General features: G+C 46.6%; 1 protein-coding gene across 1 annotated transcript in view; it reads right to left on the reverse strand.

Annotated features, from left to right (window-relative positions):
* The window catches only part of LOC146342201 (integrin alpha-D-like), a 63,295-nt gene that overhangs the window by 15,574 nt on the left and 30,782 nt on the right, over nucleotides 1-16,939 (reverse strand). Inside the window, exons 11-19 of the mRNA XM_084805859.1 lie at nucleotides 15,101-15,230; nucleotides 14,862-14,998; nucleotides 9,783-9,923; nucleotides 8,440-8,643; nucleotides 5,437-5,567; nucleotides 4,233-4,396; nucleotides 3,514-3,680; nucleotides 1,909-2,040; nucleotides 17-90 (exon numbers count right to left, since the gene is read on the reverse strand). Coding sequence (XP_084661985.1) covers nucleotides 17-90; nucleotides 1,909-2,040; nucleotides 3,514-3,680; nucleotides 4,233-4,396; nucleotides 5,437-5,567; nucleotides 8,440-8,643; nucleotides 9,783-9,923; nucleotides 14,862-14,998; nucleotides 15,101-15,230 — 1,280 coding nt within the window. The remainder of the gene's footprint in view (nucleotides 1-16; nucleotides 91-1,908; nucleotides 2,041-3,513; nucleotides 3,681-4,232; nucleotides 4,397-5,436; nucleotides 5,568-8,439; nucleotides 8,644-9,782; nucleotides 9,924-14,861; nucleotides 14,999-15,100; nucleotides 15,231-16,939) is intronic.

Here is a 16,939-nt window from a genome sequence, read left to right on the forward strand (position 1 = left end):
AGAGGATGCTTCTCACCCTGAAAAGTTGAAGGAGACCCGAAGATCAGACACACAAATGTCATCAGGGCCACAGTCTTGCTCGAAGGGAACCTGATAATAAACAGGAGAAAGAGCAACAGTGAACGAGATGAGAGGATGGACAGAAGGATGACACCTCAGGAGTGAGCAGAGAGAGGCAGACAGAGGGATGAATGGGTGTGGGGACAGACAGGCACAAATCTGCATAACAACCTTCTATTATTTATTTTATGTTAAAGTCTCCACAAGCATTCTAGTCCTCAGTGAGGATAGCTTCCCTCTTATATTTATTTTTTGGTATCCTTTCCTTTTTTTGTCAACAAGGCAACCAAAAGAGCAAACTCACTGGTTGGGACACCTTTGTTCCGATATCAGAGCCTCCAAAGAATCCAAAGCTGTGCCGGCACAGTGGAAAAGAGGGACCAAGCGGCATGTTTTTTCCTTCACTTTTCCGGGTTTGATTTTTCTTTCTTTCACTCTTTCCCTCCAATTGATGTTAATGGGAGGGAAATGAATGACACCAGTCCCAGGGCTGGCAGAGTCCCCACCCCACCCCCCAATTCTGAGGGGTGTTAAGGGCAAGACAGGATCCACAGCCTTTCCCAGCCTATGGAACGCCCCTCTCTGATCTGCCCCCTTTTTGCCTCTCCTACAGTTAGAGAGGTAGAGGCTGCAAAGGTTTCCTTGGGGGCTGGAAGGGAGCATCGAAGTTGAACCTCTTTCTCCGCCCTCAGAGGGGGAGATCCAGAAATTCCAATGGCTCCCAGCACATGCTCCGAAGGACCACAGGATTGCCGCCTATCTTACTGGTTTCTATTTCCACACTGCATGCAGATTTATGTATTAATTATTATATTTGTATCACACTTCTCCCCTGTGGACCTTGGGGAGTTCCTAGGCATGCTTGGGGTTCCCAGGCAATCGCCCGTCCATCCAGGCACTGACTAGGCTCAGACTTTCATGGACCCAGCAAGGTTGCTGCTGAGTATCGGGCGCCTTTGCACACCCAGTGCCAGGGCCCCGGTATCCCTACATTTCTCACCAGCCACTGAGCTGCAGGGAAAGCGCTCTCTCTTGAACAGGTTTTCAAACCAAACTGCCTGCAATTTTGGCACAGCAGGTGAAAATGGTATGAAACCAGTGTGACGGCTGGGGCAGTGGACAGAGTGTTGGACAGAGACCAGGAAAATCTGTATTACAATCCTTGTTCAGGGATTTTTCAGTGGTGTCCCCCCACCCTCTGGAATGCTGGGAGTTGTAGGATTTATTTCTATCTATGCATAGGATTGCACCCTAAAAGACTTTAAAAAATATTTTAGTATTTTTGTGTTCTATTATTTTAGTCCCTGCAATGTGGTTTTAAACCTCTTATACCTGATATTGTATTTTATGCTGTGTCGGCATGTTTATATTAGTTTTATATTGTTGATTATATTGTTGATTTTATTGCAGTTTTATTTGTATTATTATGATGCTTTTAAATGGTAAAATGCCTAGAGAATTTTATTTCATGAGGCATTTAATAAACTTAATAAATAAACCTTGCTGGGCAGCTTTGGGCCAGTCACTTTCTCTCAGCCTAACCTACCTCACAGGGTTGCTGTGAGGATAGAAATGGGCCAGTCCCCACATACAGCACCCTGAGCTCCTTGGAGAAAGGGCAGGATGCGAACAAGGTGAACTGGGCTGGACAGCCATCTGTCAGGGATGCTCTGACTTAGATTCTTGCATTGAGCAGGGGGTTGGACTCGATGGTCTTGTAAGGCCCCTTCCAACCCTACTATTCTATATTTCTATGGGCTGATACGAGACCCCAAGCGCTCAGAGCCAGCTTAACCCTTTGATGGGGGAGACTTTTGTCCCAGGGGATGACATGAAGGGAAGCAATACCTGGATCTTGGTGGACATGTTAGTCCCCGGGTCAAGGATGGGCCGTAGATTCCTGAAAGAGGCATCTGGTTCTTCCTGAACAGAGAAGTCTGCCCGCAGCACAACAGGAGAGACAGTGTCGTCTAGACAGGGCTGGGGGACAGTAAAAAAAGGTTTCAAGTTTCTACCCAAATCAGTACATTTCCCCAAGAACTATTGTGACCTGCCCTCGTGTCAATACTTCTAAATACTTTGAGCTTTGATAAAGCAGCATTTCTCTTAACAGGTTTGTCCTCTGCTGTGAGATTCTTTAAGTCGGGGTAGGCAACTCGGTGCCATCAAGATGGTTTTGACCACAACTCCCATAATTCCTGATGCATTACAATTCACCAAGAGCTTCAGTTCTATCTCTTGAAGCTTGAATTGGGATAAAGTGTTGTTGTTTTTCTCACACTACACGTGTTAATTAGCTTGCCTAATGCCAGGATGTTTGTGTTATCAGCAACCACTGTTTTTGTGAATGGCCACTGTTAATGACACAATTATCACTGTCTGTACTTTCTGCATTTCCTTTCCCTCTGAGTCTGAGCTTACTGTTTACAACTCAGGATAACACTTTCTACATCTGCTGAATTGGATTTCAGTCAACAAAAATGTTGCCACATAAATCTGTTAGTCTTTAAGGTGCCACAAGACTCTGGTTTTTTTGCTGCAAGAGACTAATATGACTACCCCTCTGGAAACTATACTAATTTTAGACCACCTTATTCATTAGTTGCCTTATAAAACAGATCCTCTAGGTGTTGCACAAATGGTAAAATCAGATAAGACATATTACAACAGAAATGCGATATATACATCTTTTTTTTAAATCCTAAAATCCAGCACAAGAACAAGATTACCAGAACAATAGCCAATATCCAAATCACAGCTAAAATCACCATCAATGACAGCAGGACTAAAATATACTAAAATCGTTACAAGTATCTTAAGACGGTCATCATGTGGTAAAATGCATAACTTGGAATCATAATAAAAATAACTTAAAAGGCCTGGTACCAAAAAGACAACAAGGTGGGAGCCAGGTAAGCCTCTCTAGGGCAGTGATGGTTATGCCTGTAGATGTCTGGATAATTTCCAGTAGATCAGCAAAAGTTTCTGACTCCCAATAGTTTAACACTAGCAAATAAAATTGGAAGTTAAAACAAACCCTCTGCCATGGCTTGCAGCCCCAGGGCTCCTCTCCTGTAAAACAGGGGTGGGCAGAAAGTAGATGTTTTGCACTTCAACTCCCAGCATTCCTGACCATTGGCCATGCTGGCAGAAGCTTCTGGGAGCTGGAGTCCAAAACAGCTTCTGTCCACTCCTGCTGTAAAATATTAATATTAATTGGTTGCCTTTGGCCAGGCCTTTGTGCAGCTCCACTGATCAGTTTTTACAGTTTTGTGCTCAAATCCCTGATCTGTAGTAACTTAGCAATCTGTAGTTTGGTGAGGTGCTGAGAACTCTGCATGAGAGAGTCCCGAAACTCTGCATGAGAGAGTCCCGATACTGTCATCCCTGCATACACTATAACTCCCAGGATTGCCTGGGGCACCTTGGATAAGAGGCACTATTTCTGCCTACCTGAGCATGGAGAGTCTTGTTGACACAGATCGGCATAATTCCAAGCCGGATGGTTTTGGAGATGCTGGGTGCCTCGTTGTCCAGCATAAGGCGCGGCAGGGACTGGGCAGCATCGAACTGGGCAGCGTCAGACTGGAGATTAAAGGAGATGGTGGCTCGCAGGACACCTGGTTAAAAAAAGAAAGAAAAAGCAAACAAACTGGATAAAAAGAGCAGAACAGACTTGAACAAATGAGAGTCACTGAGGGAAACAACAAATGACACGCTGAACAAACTTGCTGAAGTTAGCATCTGGAGAGACTAAGAATTGATGGGGGAATCAGTGAGAAAATGAATATGTCAGAAAGAATCAAAACACAATGCAAAATGCAAAAGAAAACAAATGGGGAAATTGTGTTGGTAGCAGCGGTTAGCAGTACATTTTAATGAATTTTTAGCAACCAGCAAAAGACGGTCCCTGGCCTTTTAGTTAAGGGAAATAGTAGGAAAATAAGCACGAAAATAAGAAACAAGAGTTGAGGGGGGATGGAAATGAGGGTTCTAAAGAAAAATGATGAGAAAATGAGAAAGTGAAGGGGACCGTAAGTGTGTGTGGCATGTGTGTGTGTGTGTGTGTGTATGGAATGAACAAACAAGTACATGGGAAAAGAATGACATTAAGAAAAGATCTACGAAAATAACTAAGCAAAGGGGTAGTTGAGTTGGGGACTGCAATTTACCATGGCTCCATTTTGTGCTGATGAGTTTCAGGGTGAAGCAAAGGCTAAGGTTCCCACGGGGGCTGGCTCCTGAAACCTTCCCACTTCCACAGTTGGGGTCATCCAGGGGGATCAAGGGAGGTGAGAAACTAAGCGCAGTGATGACAGTGAAAACAGGCCGGCATCTGGGAAGCAGAGCGGGGAGAGAAGATGTGATCTTTCCAAACCAACAGCCGCCCAAACTGCCAGCAGTCCTGGATGGGGCCCAGCCTACAACTGGAGCCCCCTTCATAGCCCAGCCTTGGTGAATCAGCCCTGTTCGCTTCTTGGGGAGGGGGTGCCGCCATATTCAGGATCCCCACACAGACATATCTTTAGATTTGGTAAGCCAGGGGTGCAGAACCTCTTTCAACCCATGGGCTGAATTCCATTTCGAAGGAGCTGGGAGGGGGGGCATTCCAGTGGTGGGTGGAGCCAAAGGCAAAAGGGGAGAGGCCAATACACCAGCATATTGAAGCTTAAAGCTCTTGCGGCCAGTAACTAGGCCTCAGGAGAGGCGATTCAACCTTTTCTAAAATGCGGGAAAAACCGCACAAAAGCCGGGAAACCACCAAACAACTGGCGGTTGGGAGAAGGGGGTGTGGCCATCTCAGCAACTCAGGTGGCCAGATTTGGCCCCGAGGCCTGAGCTGCTGTACCACTGTGGTAAGCAATGTAAGCTGCTTAAAGGAAAGAAAGTAATACATAAATGTTTGGGCATGGTACTCCGCACACGTCGCCCCGCAGACTGGCAGAGAACAACTTAACAGATGCGTGTTTCCCTGCCACCTCACATAGCAGGGGCTTCCCTGTCCCCCAGCTTCTCCACCCCATGCGGCAGCATCACAGCTGACCGGAGGGAGCAGCAATGGCCTCGGCAGCACCTCCCCCACACAGGTCCACATCAGCCTGAGCCTTACAGTTGCCTCACAGGCCAAGCTGTGCCAGCCAGGATGATGCTGAGTGGCCAGGCTGTGCCAAATTGGCCGATACTTGCATACAAGCGTCAGGTTTATCTGGATTTGTCCAACCTAATTTGGGCTGCAGAATTTGGATAATCTTGCAGTAGAATTAGGATTCAGGGACACGGACAGAGTGAGCCCCCTGCCCCTGGCTCCCAAATCAGGTTTAACCCCTTCATTCCTGCTCCTCACTCCCCATCCATTATCACCCCTGCTGTTCCTACCGAAGCAGCACTGCGCTTCCTAGTGCCCCGACGGCCAGGTCTGTCAGTTCATCCCCGCTCAGATCCAACCTTCCCTGGATGGACTGTCCGAAAAAATGGAGCGTGGGAGAGAGAGAATGGGCAGCAATCCGCTATGTGGGTGGGGTGGGGCGGGGGGAGAAAGAGAAAACATGGGGGCAGGGGGTTAGGGCACACAAGTGGGTTACGCAGAAGCACCCTCATCTTTGTGATTTCCCCCGTTTCTTCAGAATGCTTTGCCTTTGTTTTAGAGTGGTCACCCAATAAAGGAAAACTTAGTAAATTCATCAAGTCAATTTGAATCTATTGATTAACTGATTGCGTCGGTATACATTTGGATATTGCAACGAACTGTTTTAAAGAAGAAAAAGCACACTTTCTTTGGGTTGAGTCCAAACCTAGTCATACATACAGTAGACCCACCAAAATCAACAGGGCTTAAGTGAGTCATAAGACTAACTCAAGTCCCATTAATTTCAGTGGGTCTTCTCCAAGTATGACTAAGTCTGGATCCAATCTTTAATTATGACTAACTTAAGTCTCATTGATTTCAATGGGTCTACTCTAAGCATGAATAAGTTTGGGTCCAATCTTTTGTTTGTAGATGGTGCATGCGGAATATTGCTGCAGCCGGCTGCCATCTTAAAGGATTCCTGTGTGAGTAAAGGGAGAATACCTGTTGTTGGACTTCAACTCCTATCACCCCCAGCCAGCATGGCCAATGGCCAGAGGTCATTTCAAGACGAGGCTGGACAGCCATCTGTCGGGGATGCTCTGACTTGGATTCCTGCATTGAGCAGGGGGTTGGACTCGATGGCCTTGTAGGCCCCTTCCAACCCTACTAGTCTATGGTTCTATGACGTTCCACATGATCTAGCCACAAGTTCCCCAGCCACGGACCAAAGGGAAAGACAATAAGGTGCCTCCTACCCAGATGCTGCACTGACTTGGCTGTGCTCCTTTCCATCAGCAGATCCAATCCACACAGCAGCAGGAAGATGCTACATAGTATGGGTTGTTTCACAGACAACCCACAGTGCGTGGTTCATGCACCTGACAAATGCATGGGCGTACAACCCACACTGCGTGGTTTGCTTCCCTCCTCCTTCCCCTCAGTCCTCCAGCCAGCTCCACCTGGCATCCCAGGGGACTTGGTGGCAGAACCCGTCTCATCTGCTGCCAGTCCTCTGTTACTGCTCCACCATGATCCTGCTCTTGCCATGTGGCTCGCTGCCTGATGCCCTTTACCCACGATGGGTTCGCATGTCTGAGTTTGGACGATACGCCAACTCATCATTGATTAAAAAAATCCCCTACAACAGGCCATGGGTTATCAGGGTGGCTTGCTTGGGAAAAACAAGCCATCCTAATAAAAGCCATCGTAATAAAACTGGTCTGGGCTCAGGTGAGACGCTATCTCACTGTGGGTTGTTCAAGAAAAGAATCCATCATGGGTTAGCGTGTCATCCGAACTCAATCTTTGAGGCCCACTCGTTTGTCTGTCTCACAACCCCTGGAATCATCTCTACACATTCCTCTCAACCCACATCCAAAGAAAGGTTTTTTTAAAAGGAAGAAATTTAAAATGGTAATTCTTGTAGTACAAGAATCCACAGGATGTATGTGTTTTCAAGCTGTAGTACAATATTTTCCAATACATTTTTCAGTGAGCTCTAAAAATGGGGAAAACCCAAGATGAACCCGCCACATAGATAAAGAATAATTATGTCCTGCAGATTTACATCCAGGTTGGACTGCATTTGCTTCCCAACAAGGTAGGTTGCTATAACAGTTCCATTTCAGCAATGGGAAACAAAATGGGCATATATGAATCCATAGCAGAGGTGGGGCCTGAATGTGGATTGCCTAGATCAGGATTGGGCAGATGTCTGGAACTTCAGTTCCTAGAAGCCCCTGTCAGCATGGCCAATGGTCAGGAATGCTGGGAGTTAAAGTCTAAAAGCCCTGGAGATTGACTTTCTGCTCACTCCTGGCCTAAAGCAGCCTTCCTCGACCAGGTCCCTCCAGATATTTTCGACTTCAAATCCCATCAGCCCCAGCCTACATGGCCAAGAATCCTGACAGTTGTTGTCCAAAACATCTGGAGGGCACCAGGTTGGGGAAAGCAGACCTAGATCCAAGGCTACTGGACCACATTGCCTAATTCAATTTAAGTAGACTACAACTGGGTTCGGACGACACATTAACCCATGATGGGTTAAATAAACCAGGATGGTTTATTTAACCCATGATGACTTAGCATGTTGTCTGTGAGCTCTTTTTCCACCCACGGTGAGTTATATTCCCCCAATCAGCCACCCTGGGAACTCATGGTCTGCAGTAAGGGTTATTTTACCTATGGTGGATTAGCGTGTCATCTGTCACGCCAGCGTGGGTTACAGAGATCTCCTACAGCATGAGCATCCAAAAACTGCCAACACTCTGTGCCTGTTGAGCAGTCTCTGAGCAACCTTGTTTTCCTGCCACATTCAACTGTGTCTCTGACTCCAAATACGTCCGCCCCCTCCCCGTGAATTCCCAGATGGTTTCATGTCTAGGTAAATACTCAGTTTTCCATGAAAATGCAAAGTCCCACATTTATCCAGTAGTGCTTTTGGTGGCTCCCCATAAGGGAAACCTGTATATTAAATTTTGTCCCATTCTTGCCAACTTTCAAGGAGTTAGAGCCCCCCTTTTTTGTTGCAAAGAGTCAGAGAAAGGGGACCCGGCAAAGGCTTGAAAATCCGCAAAGAAACCTTGGATACCTGCCCGGCCAGGCAGGAGGACTACAGGGGGAGGAGGGGGGAATAAACTATGCTGTGTAACTTATTTGTCCGATCATCTGTTGGGGCACAGTAGGCTATCTTCAAAATATGATACTGTGTGTAGCATATAAGCCACCATGGGTTAACCTGACATGTGAACGGGCCCAATAAGTCCGCTTGTTTCTGCACAACACTCCCCCATTCCGATCCTCAGGCTTACCTGGCTGTGCAGTTCCCTCAGCCTGTCCGTTTCTCCTAGGAAGATGTAAACAGCCCCGCGGTCCTCATCTTCCATGGGGGCTCCGATGGCCACATCTGCGAGGCCGTCCCCGCTCACGTCCCCTAAAGGGGCGATTGCAGCCCCAAAACGGCCTAGTCCATTGCCGGGAACTCCACCAAGCACCTGGAGGCGAACAAGGCCGCCCTGGAACGAGGTACATTCGTTGAGCTTGTCTATTTATACCCTGCCTTATTATACATTCCAAGGCCGCCCTTGAAATTTGGCATTCATATGATTGCAGGGAAAACCATCGATTGTTACAATAAGAAACAGCAAACTGGCATTAATAGAGTCGTAAAACACACACACATAAACACACAGTTGAAGCAGCTGGGTGGACATGCTGAGACAAATGTTAAAAGCAATAAGCTGATCAAAACAACACACACATTAAAACAATTTAGGGCACAATTCTATGCATGTTTAGACAGAAAAAAGGCCTACAACTCCCAGCATGCCCCAGCTTTTGCATGCTGGGAGTTGTAGGCCTTTATTTCTGTCTAAACTTGTATAGAAGTGTACCTTTAGTCCAATAATATGCTTTTCATCTGGCTCCTGAAGCTTATAAGTAGCTTTCTTCAACTTGGTGCCCTCCAGATGTGTTGGATTACAACTCCCACCACCGTCCCTAGCCCATGCTGGCTGGAAATGATGGGAGCTCTGGTCTGACACATCTAGAAGCTGCCAGATTGAGGAAGGCTGTTGCAAGGAGAGGGCATTCTACAGTCAAGGGCAGACCTGCTCTTCGGTCACAATCCGCCTCACCTCATGAGGCAGAAACTCCCAAAGATGGGCCTCTCAGATTAATTAAGAGTAACGAGCTGCTAGTGACTGTGTGAGTCCCTCCTTTCAATCTCCTCTCATCTACAGACTCAAGAGGCACCCTATTTTGCATTTTTAAAAGGGGCGTGATAGTTGCTTTCACTCCATGAATGTCAGTCTGGGTTGGCCCTCTGGAGAGACACAACCACACAGGAGGAAAGGGGCAGAAGGAAGCCAATCTCAGGAGAAAGCCAAGGGACAAAGCTTTAAGGCAGCCTTCCTCAACCTGGGGACCTCCAGATGGGTTGGACTGCAACTCCCATCATCCCCAGCTGGTGGGCTGGGGTGGTGGGTATTGTAGTCCAACTGTCTGGAGGCCTCCAGGGTGAGGAAGGCTGGTTTAAAGGCTGCTTGAAGGTTAATTGTACCAAATGTGAGTTAAGTTTGGTCCCTCCATCTTCCCCTCTCCCCTTCTCCACCCCCACCCAAGGCTTCAGTGCCTTTATAAAGGCTTTGCTCACCAGATTGCCGATGGAGCAGACCTCAACCATTCCACCTTGTGTCCTGTTGTAGTAAAGTGGAGCCCCGATCAGAATGAGGTCAGTATTTCCATCAGCATTTAGGTCCACAGTGGAGAGCTCAGCGCCATAATAAGAACCCACCTGAAAAGAAATAGAAACACACAGATCTGGTTCACACAATGCGACAAGCCAGAGTATGGGTTGAGTGTGGGATGTCGTTGAATTATGGGCTGTTGTTGTATCATGGATTGTTGTACTGTGTGAGCCCAGCCTTGCCAACAAACCATGGTTTGTTAACCACGAACGAACCACAGTTCATGACCCAACAAACCATGGGTTCCCTTCATAGGTTGTTTGTGGTTAACAAACCATAGTTCATCAGCATGGCTGGGTTCACACAACACAGCAACCCATGATTCAACAGCAATCTATGGTTCAACGATGAGCCACATTCAACCCATACTCAAGCTGTACTCTGGCTTGTCATCTTGTGTGAACCCAGCCATTGTGTGTGCGCGTGGAAGTTGCTGGGGGTGAACAGAAGGAGTGAAGACAGATTAAATTAGATTAGATCGCAGGGCTTAATCTGTGTCGAGGCTCACCAGAGCTCCCTCTGATTTCAAGGGTCAGAGCTTAGCCCTAGAACAAGGGTTGGGAACCTCAGGTTCGCGGGCCAAATCCAGCTTAGTTCCTCAAATGGCTATATCCCCTTTCCCCTGACTGCCAATCATTTGGTGGTTTTCCAGCTTTTGCACTCTATTTTTCCCTTTCTAAATTATTGAAATGCTTCTCCAAAGGCTTAGTTACTGGCAGTCTCAGCTAAAACATGCTGAGAGCCAGTGTGGTGTAGTGGTTTGAGTGTTGGACTGGGAGTCGGGAGATCCAGGTTTTAGTCCCCACTCAGCCATGGAAGTTCACTGGGTGACTTTGGGCCAGTCAGTCACAGACTCTCCGCCCAACCTACTTCACAGCATTGTTGTTGTGAGGATAAAATACAGAGGAGGAGATTATGTGTGCCGCTTTGGATTACTTGGATGGAAAAAGGCAGGCTACAAATGCAATAAATAAATAACAAATATCTTTGGTCCTTTGGCTTCACCCCTTTTGTCTCCCCCCGCTCCCCACCTTTGACTCGGCACTTGAGAGCTTCTCCAAAATCGAATTCAGCTCTCAGGCTCAAAGCATCCCCACCCATGCCTCAGAAGAAAGAAAGGATGAATGTTTCCCTGATCAGGCACAGAGTCCATTTCTTCCACCACAGGTCCTCACACATCAGGAGTTAGAGCAGCCTTCCCCAACCTGATACCTTCCAGATGTGCTGGACTGCAACTCCCATAATCCCCAGCCAGCATGGCCATGCCAGCTGGAAATTATGGGAGTTGCAGTCTAACATCTGGACAGCACTAGGTTGGGGAAGGCTGGATTAGACGGGCAGGATAGCATTGTCTCTGTGTGTTTATTTCATTTATTAGCTATGTCTTTTTATCCCGTTCTTCCCCCAAAGAGCTCAGAGAGGGGTGTGCACAGCCCAGATGAATCAATCTATTGTAAGATGCTTTGAAGATCATTCAGTTGAAAGGCAGGATATAAAACTTAAAAAACAGGGGTCCCAAAACTTTTTGGACCCATGGGCACATTTGGGAATTTGAGACCATGCTGTGGGCACCACCACAAAATGCCTAATCCATGGGTTGCCACTTTGACATCCACCTTTTGCATCTATGGATATTAGGGTGCGTCTTATTCAGCAAAACTTTTGCTTCGTGTCTATTGGACACCCCAATGTCTCTTTAATAAGGGAGTGTCTAATTCAGCTAATTGTTGACAATGCAATATAGCTAATGCTTCTTTTAAACATACATTTTGGCAATGTTTTGGCTGCTTTTGGGGAGGAGGTTATTACTCAGATAAACTTTGTACTGGAACTGTCTTTAATAATCACTGATGTACACAGACTTTTAAACTATTCACCTGCTTCATGGAAATTAATGAATGGTCAGCGTAAATGGATTCTCTGCACCCTTTTGACAGCTAAAAGACTGGTAATACAACATTGGAAGGATAAACACTCACCTCCTATAATGCAATGGATTGAGGACCTGACAACACTTTCAGTATTTGAATGGGTGGCATATAGACGCCATCTTCAAATGGATACTCATTTGGATATTTGGTCCACTTTTGATGAAACCCATGTATAATTGCTAGAAGGTTGTATGCATTTCATATGTATTCATTGCTACGGATATACACAAATCCATATACGTATAATTAAAAACTAAATAAAAGATTTTAAAATGTTTTGCGGGTGCCAGCGGATGCCACATTGGGGACCCCTGTTCTAAATGGACTATAAGTTCCTGACCTAGCCATTTACTTTCCTTCCCGGCTAGACTGGGAGAAAGAAAAGCCTCCTTCCCCCCACCAAACATGGCAGGAAAGTGAGCTGCCAGTGGAGAAAGAGTCTGCGCTGTGCTGCACTAGCAGTTCACTTCTTTTTCACCCAGACCAGAAAGAGAGCTTCATGGAAGGTAAGTGGGTGTAAATGGGGCAAAGTGTGGAGATGCAGGGCGGATGGATGGGTCTGATGAATGTGGATGGGTGTAAAATCTCTGTATTTTAAATCTCTGCATTGCTGCTAGGTATTATTGTGGTTGTACTGTTATACTGTGGTTTTAAGCTTTCATATTTTATATTTTATGCTGCACTTTGTGGTTTTAATTTTTGTGAACCACCCAGAGAGCTTAAGCTAGAGACTGCCTTTTAGTCTGTGTTTTGTCTGTGTTTATGGCTTCCTCCCTGAGATGATGGATGGACAGGGGTGCTTGTGTGTGTATGTTTGTGTGAATGTGAGATAGCGTGTGAGAAAGAATATATATAAATGGCTACTAGTTATGATGGCTATATATGGCCTCTAATGTCAGGGGCAGTAGGCCTCTGTATGCCAGTTGCTGGGGAACATGAGTGGGAGGGTGCTATTGCCCTCACGTCCTGCTTGTGGGCTTCCCATAAGACATCAGGCTGGCCACTGTGGGAACAGAATCCTGGACTAGAGTGGTCTCTGGTCTGATCCAGCATGGCTCTTCTTAAGATCATGTCAGCTTATTGTTTAGTTCTTCAATGGTTATTTACAACAGGAGCGGGCAACTTTTGCCCCCTGCAAATGTTCTTGGACTTCAATTTCCATCAGCCCCAGCCAGAATGGCCAATGGTCAGGGATGATGGGAGTTGTAATCCAGCAACAACTTGAAGGGACACAGGTCCCCTACCCTGATCTACAACGATAGGCATATGGTCAAGGAACACCTAATTACTTTGAATGAGTTCAAATCTCCAGGGCCAGATGAACTGCATCCTAGAGTAATAAAGGAACTGGCAGAAGAACTCTCAGAACCGCTGCTTATTCTCTTTGAGAAATCCTGGAGGACAGGTGAAGTGCCAGATGACTGGAGGAGGGCTAATGTTGTCCTTATCTTCATAAAGGGTAAAAGGAGAAACCTAGGAACTACAGACCAGTCAATCCCTGGGAAAATTCTGGAGCAGATGATAAAGCAATCCATCTGTAAGTACCGTGAAAACAATGCAGTGATTACTTGAATCCAACAGGGATTTGTTAAGAACAAGTTCTGCCAGATGAATCTGATCTCATTTTTTGATCAAGAAACCTCCCTTGTGGACCATGGTAATGCTGTAGACATCATATACCTCGACTTCAGCAAAGCTTTTGACAAAGTGCCCCATGATATCCTGATGAGCAAACTAGCTCAAAGTGGGCTAGATGAAACAATGATCTGGTGGATCCACAGTTGGCTACAGAATCGGACTCAAAGAGTGCTTATCAATGGGACCTTCTCAAACTGGGGAGAGGTAACGAGTGGGGTACCGCAGGGCTCAGTCCTGGGCCCAGTGCTCTTCAACATTTTTATTAATGACTTGGAGGAGGAGGTGCAGGGAATGCTGATCAAATGTGCAGATGACACAAAATTGGGCGGGATAGCTAATACTTTGGAAGACAGAAACAACATTCAAAGTGATCTGGATAGACTGGAGCGCTGGGCAGAAAACAACAGAATGACATTTAATAGGGATAAATGCCAAGTTCTGCACCTAGGAAAAAGAAACCAAATGCACAGTTACAAGATGGGGGATACGTGGCTCAACAACACTACAAGCAAGAAGGATCTTGGAATTGTTGTCGATCACAAGCTGAATATGAGCCAACAATGTGATGTGGCTACAAAAAAGGCAAATGCTCTTTTGGGCTGCATTAATAGAAGCATAGCTTCCAAATCCCGGGAAGTACTAGTTCCCCTCTACTCAGCACTGGTTAGGCCTCATCTGGAGTACTGTGTCCAGTTCTGGGCACCACACTTGAAGAAGGATGCAGACAAACTGGAGAGGGTTCAGAGGAGGGCAACAAAGATGATCAGGAGACTGGAAATAAAGCCCTATGAGCAAAGACTGACAGAACTGGGCATGTTTAGCCTTGAGAAGAGAAGACTGAGGGGAGATATGATAGCGCTCTTCAAGTACTTGAAAGGTTGTCACAGAGAGGAAGGCCAGCATCTCTTCTTGATCATCCCAGAGTGCAGGACACGGAATAATGGGCTCAAGTTACAGGAAGCCAGATTCCGGCTGAACATCAGGAAAAACTTCCTGACTGTTAGAGCAATACGACAATGGGACCAATTACCTAGGAAGGTGGTGGGCTCTCCCACGCTGGAGGCGTTCAAGACGAGGCTGGACAGCCATCTGTCAGGGATGCTCTGACTTGGATTCCTGCATTAAGCAGGGGGCTGGACTCGATGGCCTTGTAGGCCCCTTCCAACCCTACTATTCTATGATTCTACGATTCTATGAACTTCTTTGAGAACAACTCTCTCTGCCTCTTTTATATGTATGTCTGAAGTAACACTGCTAGCAGAACCTCTGCTGGGTACAGATTATTTATGTGCGTTTTAAAAGTATTTGATATCCTGCCCTTTGGTTTAAAGAAAAACATTCAGGACAGCTGACCATTCTTCCACACAACATGAAGTGAACGGACAACTGATCTGCAGCCCAATTTCTCCCTCTTACCTGCTTGCCCCTAACGCTCCCCATTAACCGATTGTTCTGGCTTCCGAAGACCACAACGCGCCCAACGTGCTGGTGCCGCGGAGCCCCAGCCACGTAAAACGTCTGCTGGCCATGGCGAGCCAGAGCCACGGCATAGCCTGCCAGGCACAGGAAAGAAACAGGCGAGGGCTGTTAGGTTTGGAAAACTCAGCCCGTGTCGGCGCACCGGGCAGAGGGGTAGGGGTGCCTGCCTAACTCACCCAGATAGGAGTCCTTGAAGCTAGCGAAGGACACGTTCAGGAAATTGGCATGGGGAGGGTCTCCCAAGGATTCTTCCTCCAGACCCCCAGACCAGCCATAGGCACCCACAGTTCCAGAGACCACGTGTTCCTGGGCAGGAGGAAAGCAAAGGGAAAGGGGATGGAGGTGTGAGGACGGATGGACGGACACACACATATCTATATCTATATGCAGCATCATACTGGTGCTACATGTTTGCTGCGCGCTGCCTTGGGGCAGCTTCTGTCCTGAAAGGCGGCCAAGAAATATTTAAAATAAATAAATATGTCTTCATGCTGCCCTTTCTCTAAGTGATGGGAAGTTCAGGACAGTCTTTAAAAGGGCCCAGTTTCTTCTGAGGAGAGTGCAATGGAGACTTACAGTGCTCCCGAAATACGGTTTCTTTAAAAATGTGGAAGCTTATGACCAAATTGGAGTGACATTATTCACATCATTTGGTTGATACTTTGTTATCTGTTGTTTTTTTTTAAGGAATAGCAGGTGTGGGGGGGAGGGAAGGGAGGGCAAATCCGATTGGGACCACAGCATGGAGAAGAGGCCCACACACACGAACACACACACACACACACACACACTGCAGTCCCAAACCATCCTGGCTCCCCCACCCTCCCCATCTGTGCCTGATATTCATTGTCCTTTTATTAAATGTTTGCCCCTAAGCAAGCATTACACTAGTGCAGAAACAAAGGTAAGCTGTGCTACTCTCCCCAGGGTAACCCCAGCACACAAATATTAAAAAAAACCCTCCTCCTCCGCAGAAACATCTTTTATTTATTTTATTACATTTATATCCCACTTTTCTTCCATCATGGAACGCAAAGTGGCTGCATGTGGTTCCTGGGTGGTCTCCTTTTCAAGCACTGACCAGACCCAAACCTGCTGAGCTTCAGCAAGGTGCTGCCTCATGTGCCCTCAGAGTATGGCCCGGGACATCTTAGCAACTCTGCCCAACTAGGCAAAATTTGTTTCTGCCCCTTCACCCAGGTAGGTGGTTGTTATGGCTCAGCGCACATTCTGAAGCAACAGAAATCCAAGAAAGTAGGCCTTATTGGTTGTTCTGTGGCCAATGGAATGTCACCAGGTAGCAGCATGTAAGGGGGCTTTCTCAGTGGTGGCACCCCTCTGTGGAATACTCTCCCATGTGTAGTTCAAGAGGCTGAAATGGTGGCTAGTTTTAAATGCCTCTTGAAAACACTTGTTCACACTGGCTTTCCCTGACTGGGGAGGGACTTAGCTACTACCCTGTTTAATTGTTTAGAGTGCTGTAATGTTATATATGTTTTACGTTATGTAATATTTTTATCTTGTTTTTATTTAACTACATTGTATTTGATTGTGAATCATGTAGGGATTTTAATATATTGAGCATAAAAGTATAATAAATAAAAAAATTAAGTAAAGCCCTGTTCAGGTGTTATGCAACGTTATACAATGTGTATAGGGGTCCCAAGCACCAGCCCTGTCCCCAGTACTCCTGTCCCCATCTACTCCACCCCTGACCATCCTGCATTGAGCAGAAAGGTCTGAAGGTGGCTTCTATGCATGTTCTCTTGAACACAAATAGAAGGATCCACACCAGGGGTGCAGGACCATGACCAGGTGCCATATCTGGCCTTCCTGGTGTCCCAAATCTGGCCCTCTGGGATTCCCCAGAGAACTATGTCCCCTTCTCCTGGACCCAACCCTTTCCTCTGACCACCAATTGTTTGGTGATTTCCCAGCTTTTGTGTGTGTTTCTTCCCTCATTCTAAAAGGCTGAAATGTCTCTCCTAAGGCAGTAAGAGCTTTAAGCTAAAATA

Source organism: Heloderma suspectum, chromosome 6, assembly GCF_057233095.1.
Source record: "Heloderma suspectum isolate Gila_16-S chromosome 6, 16-S_ref, whole genome shotgun sequence".
Classification (NCBI taxonomy): Eukaryota; Metazoa; Chordata; class Lepidosauria; order Squamata; family Helodermatidae; genus Heloderma; species Heloderma suspectum.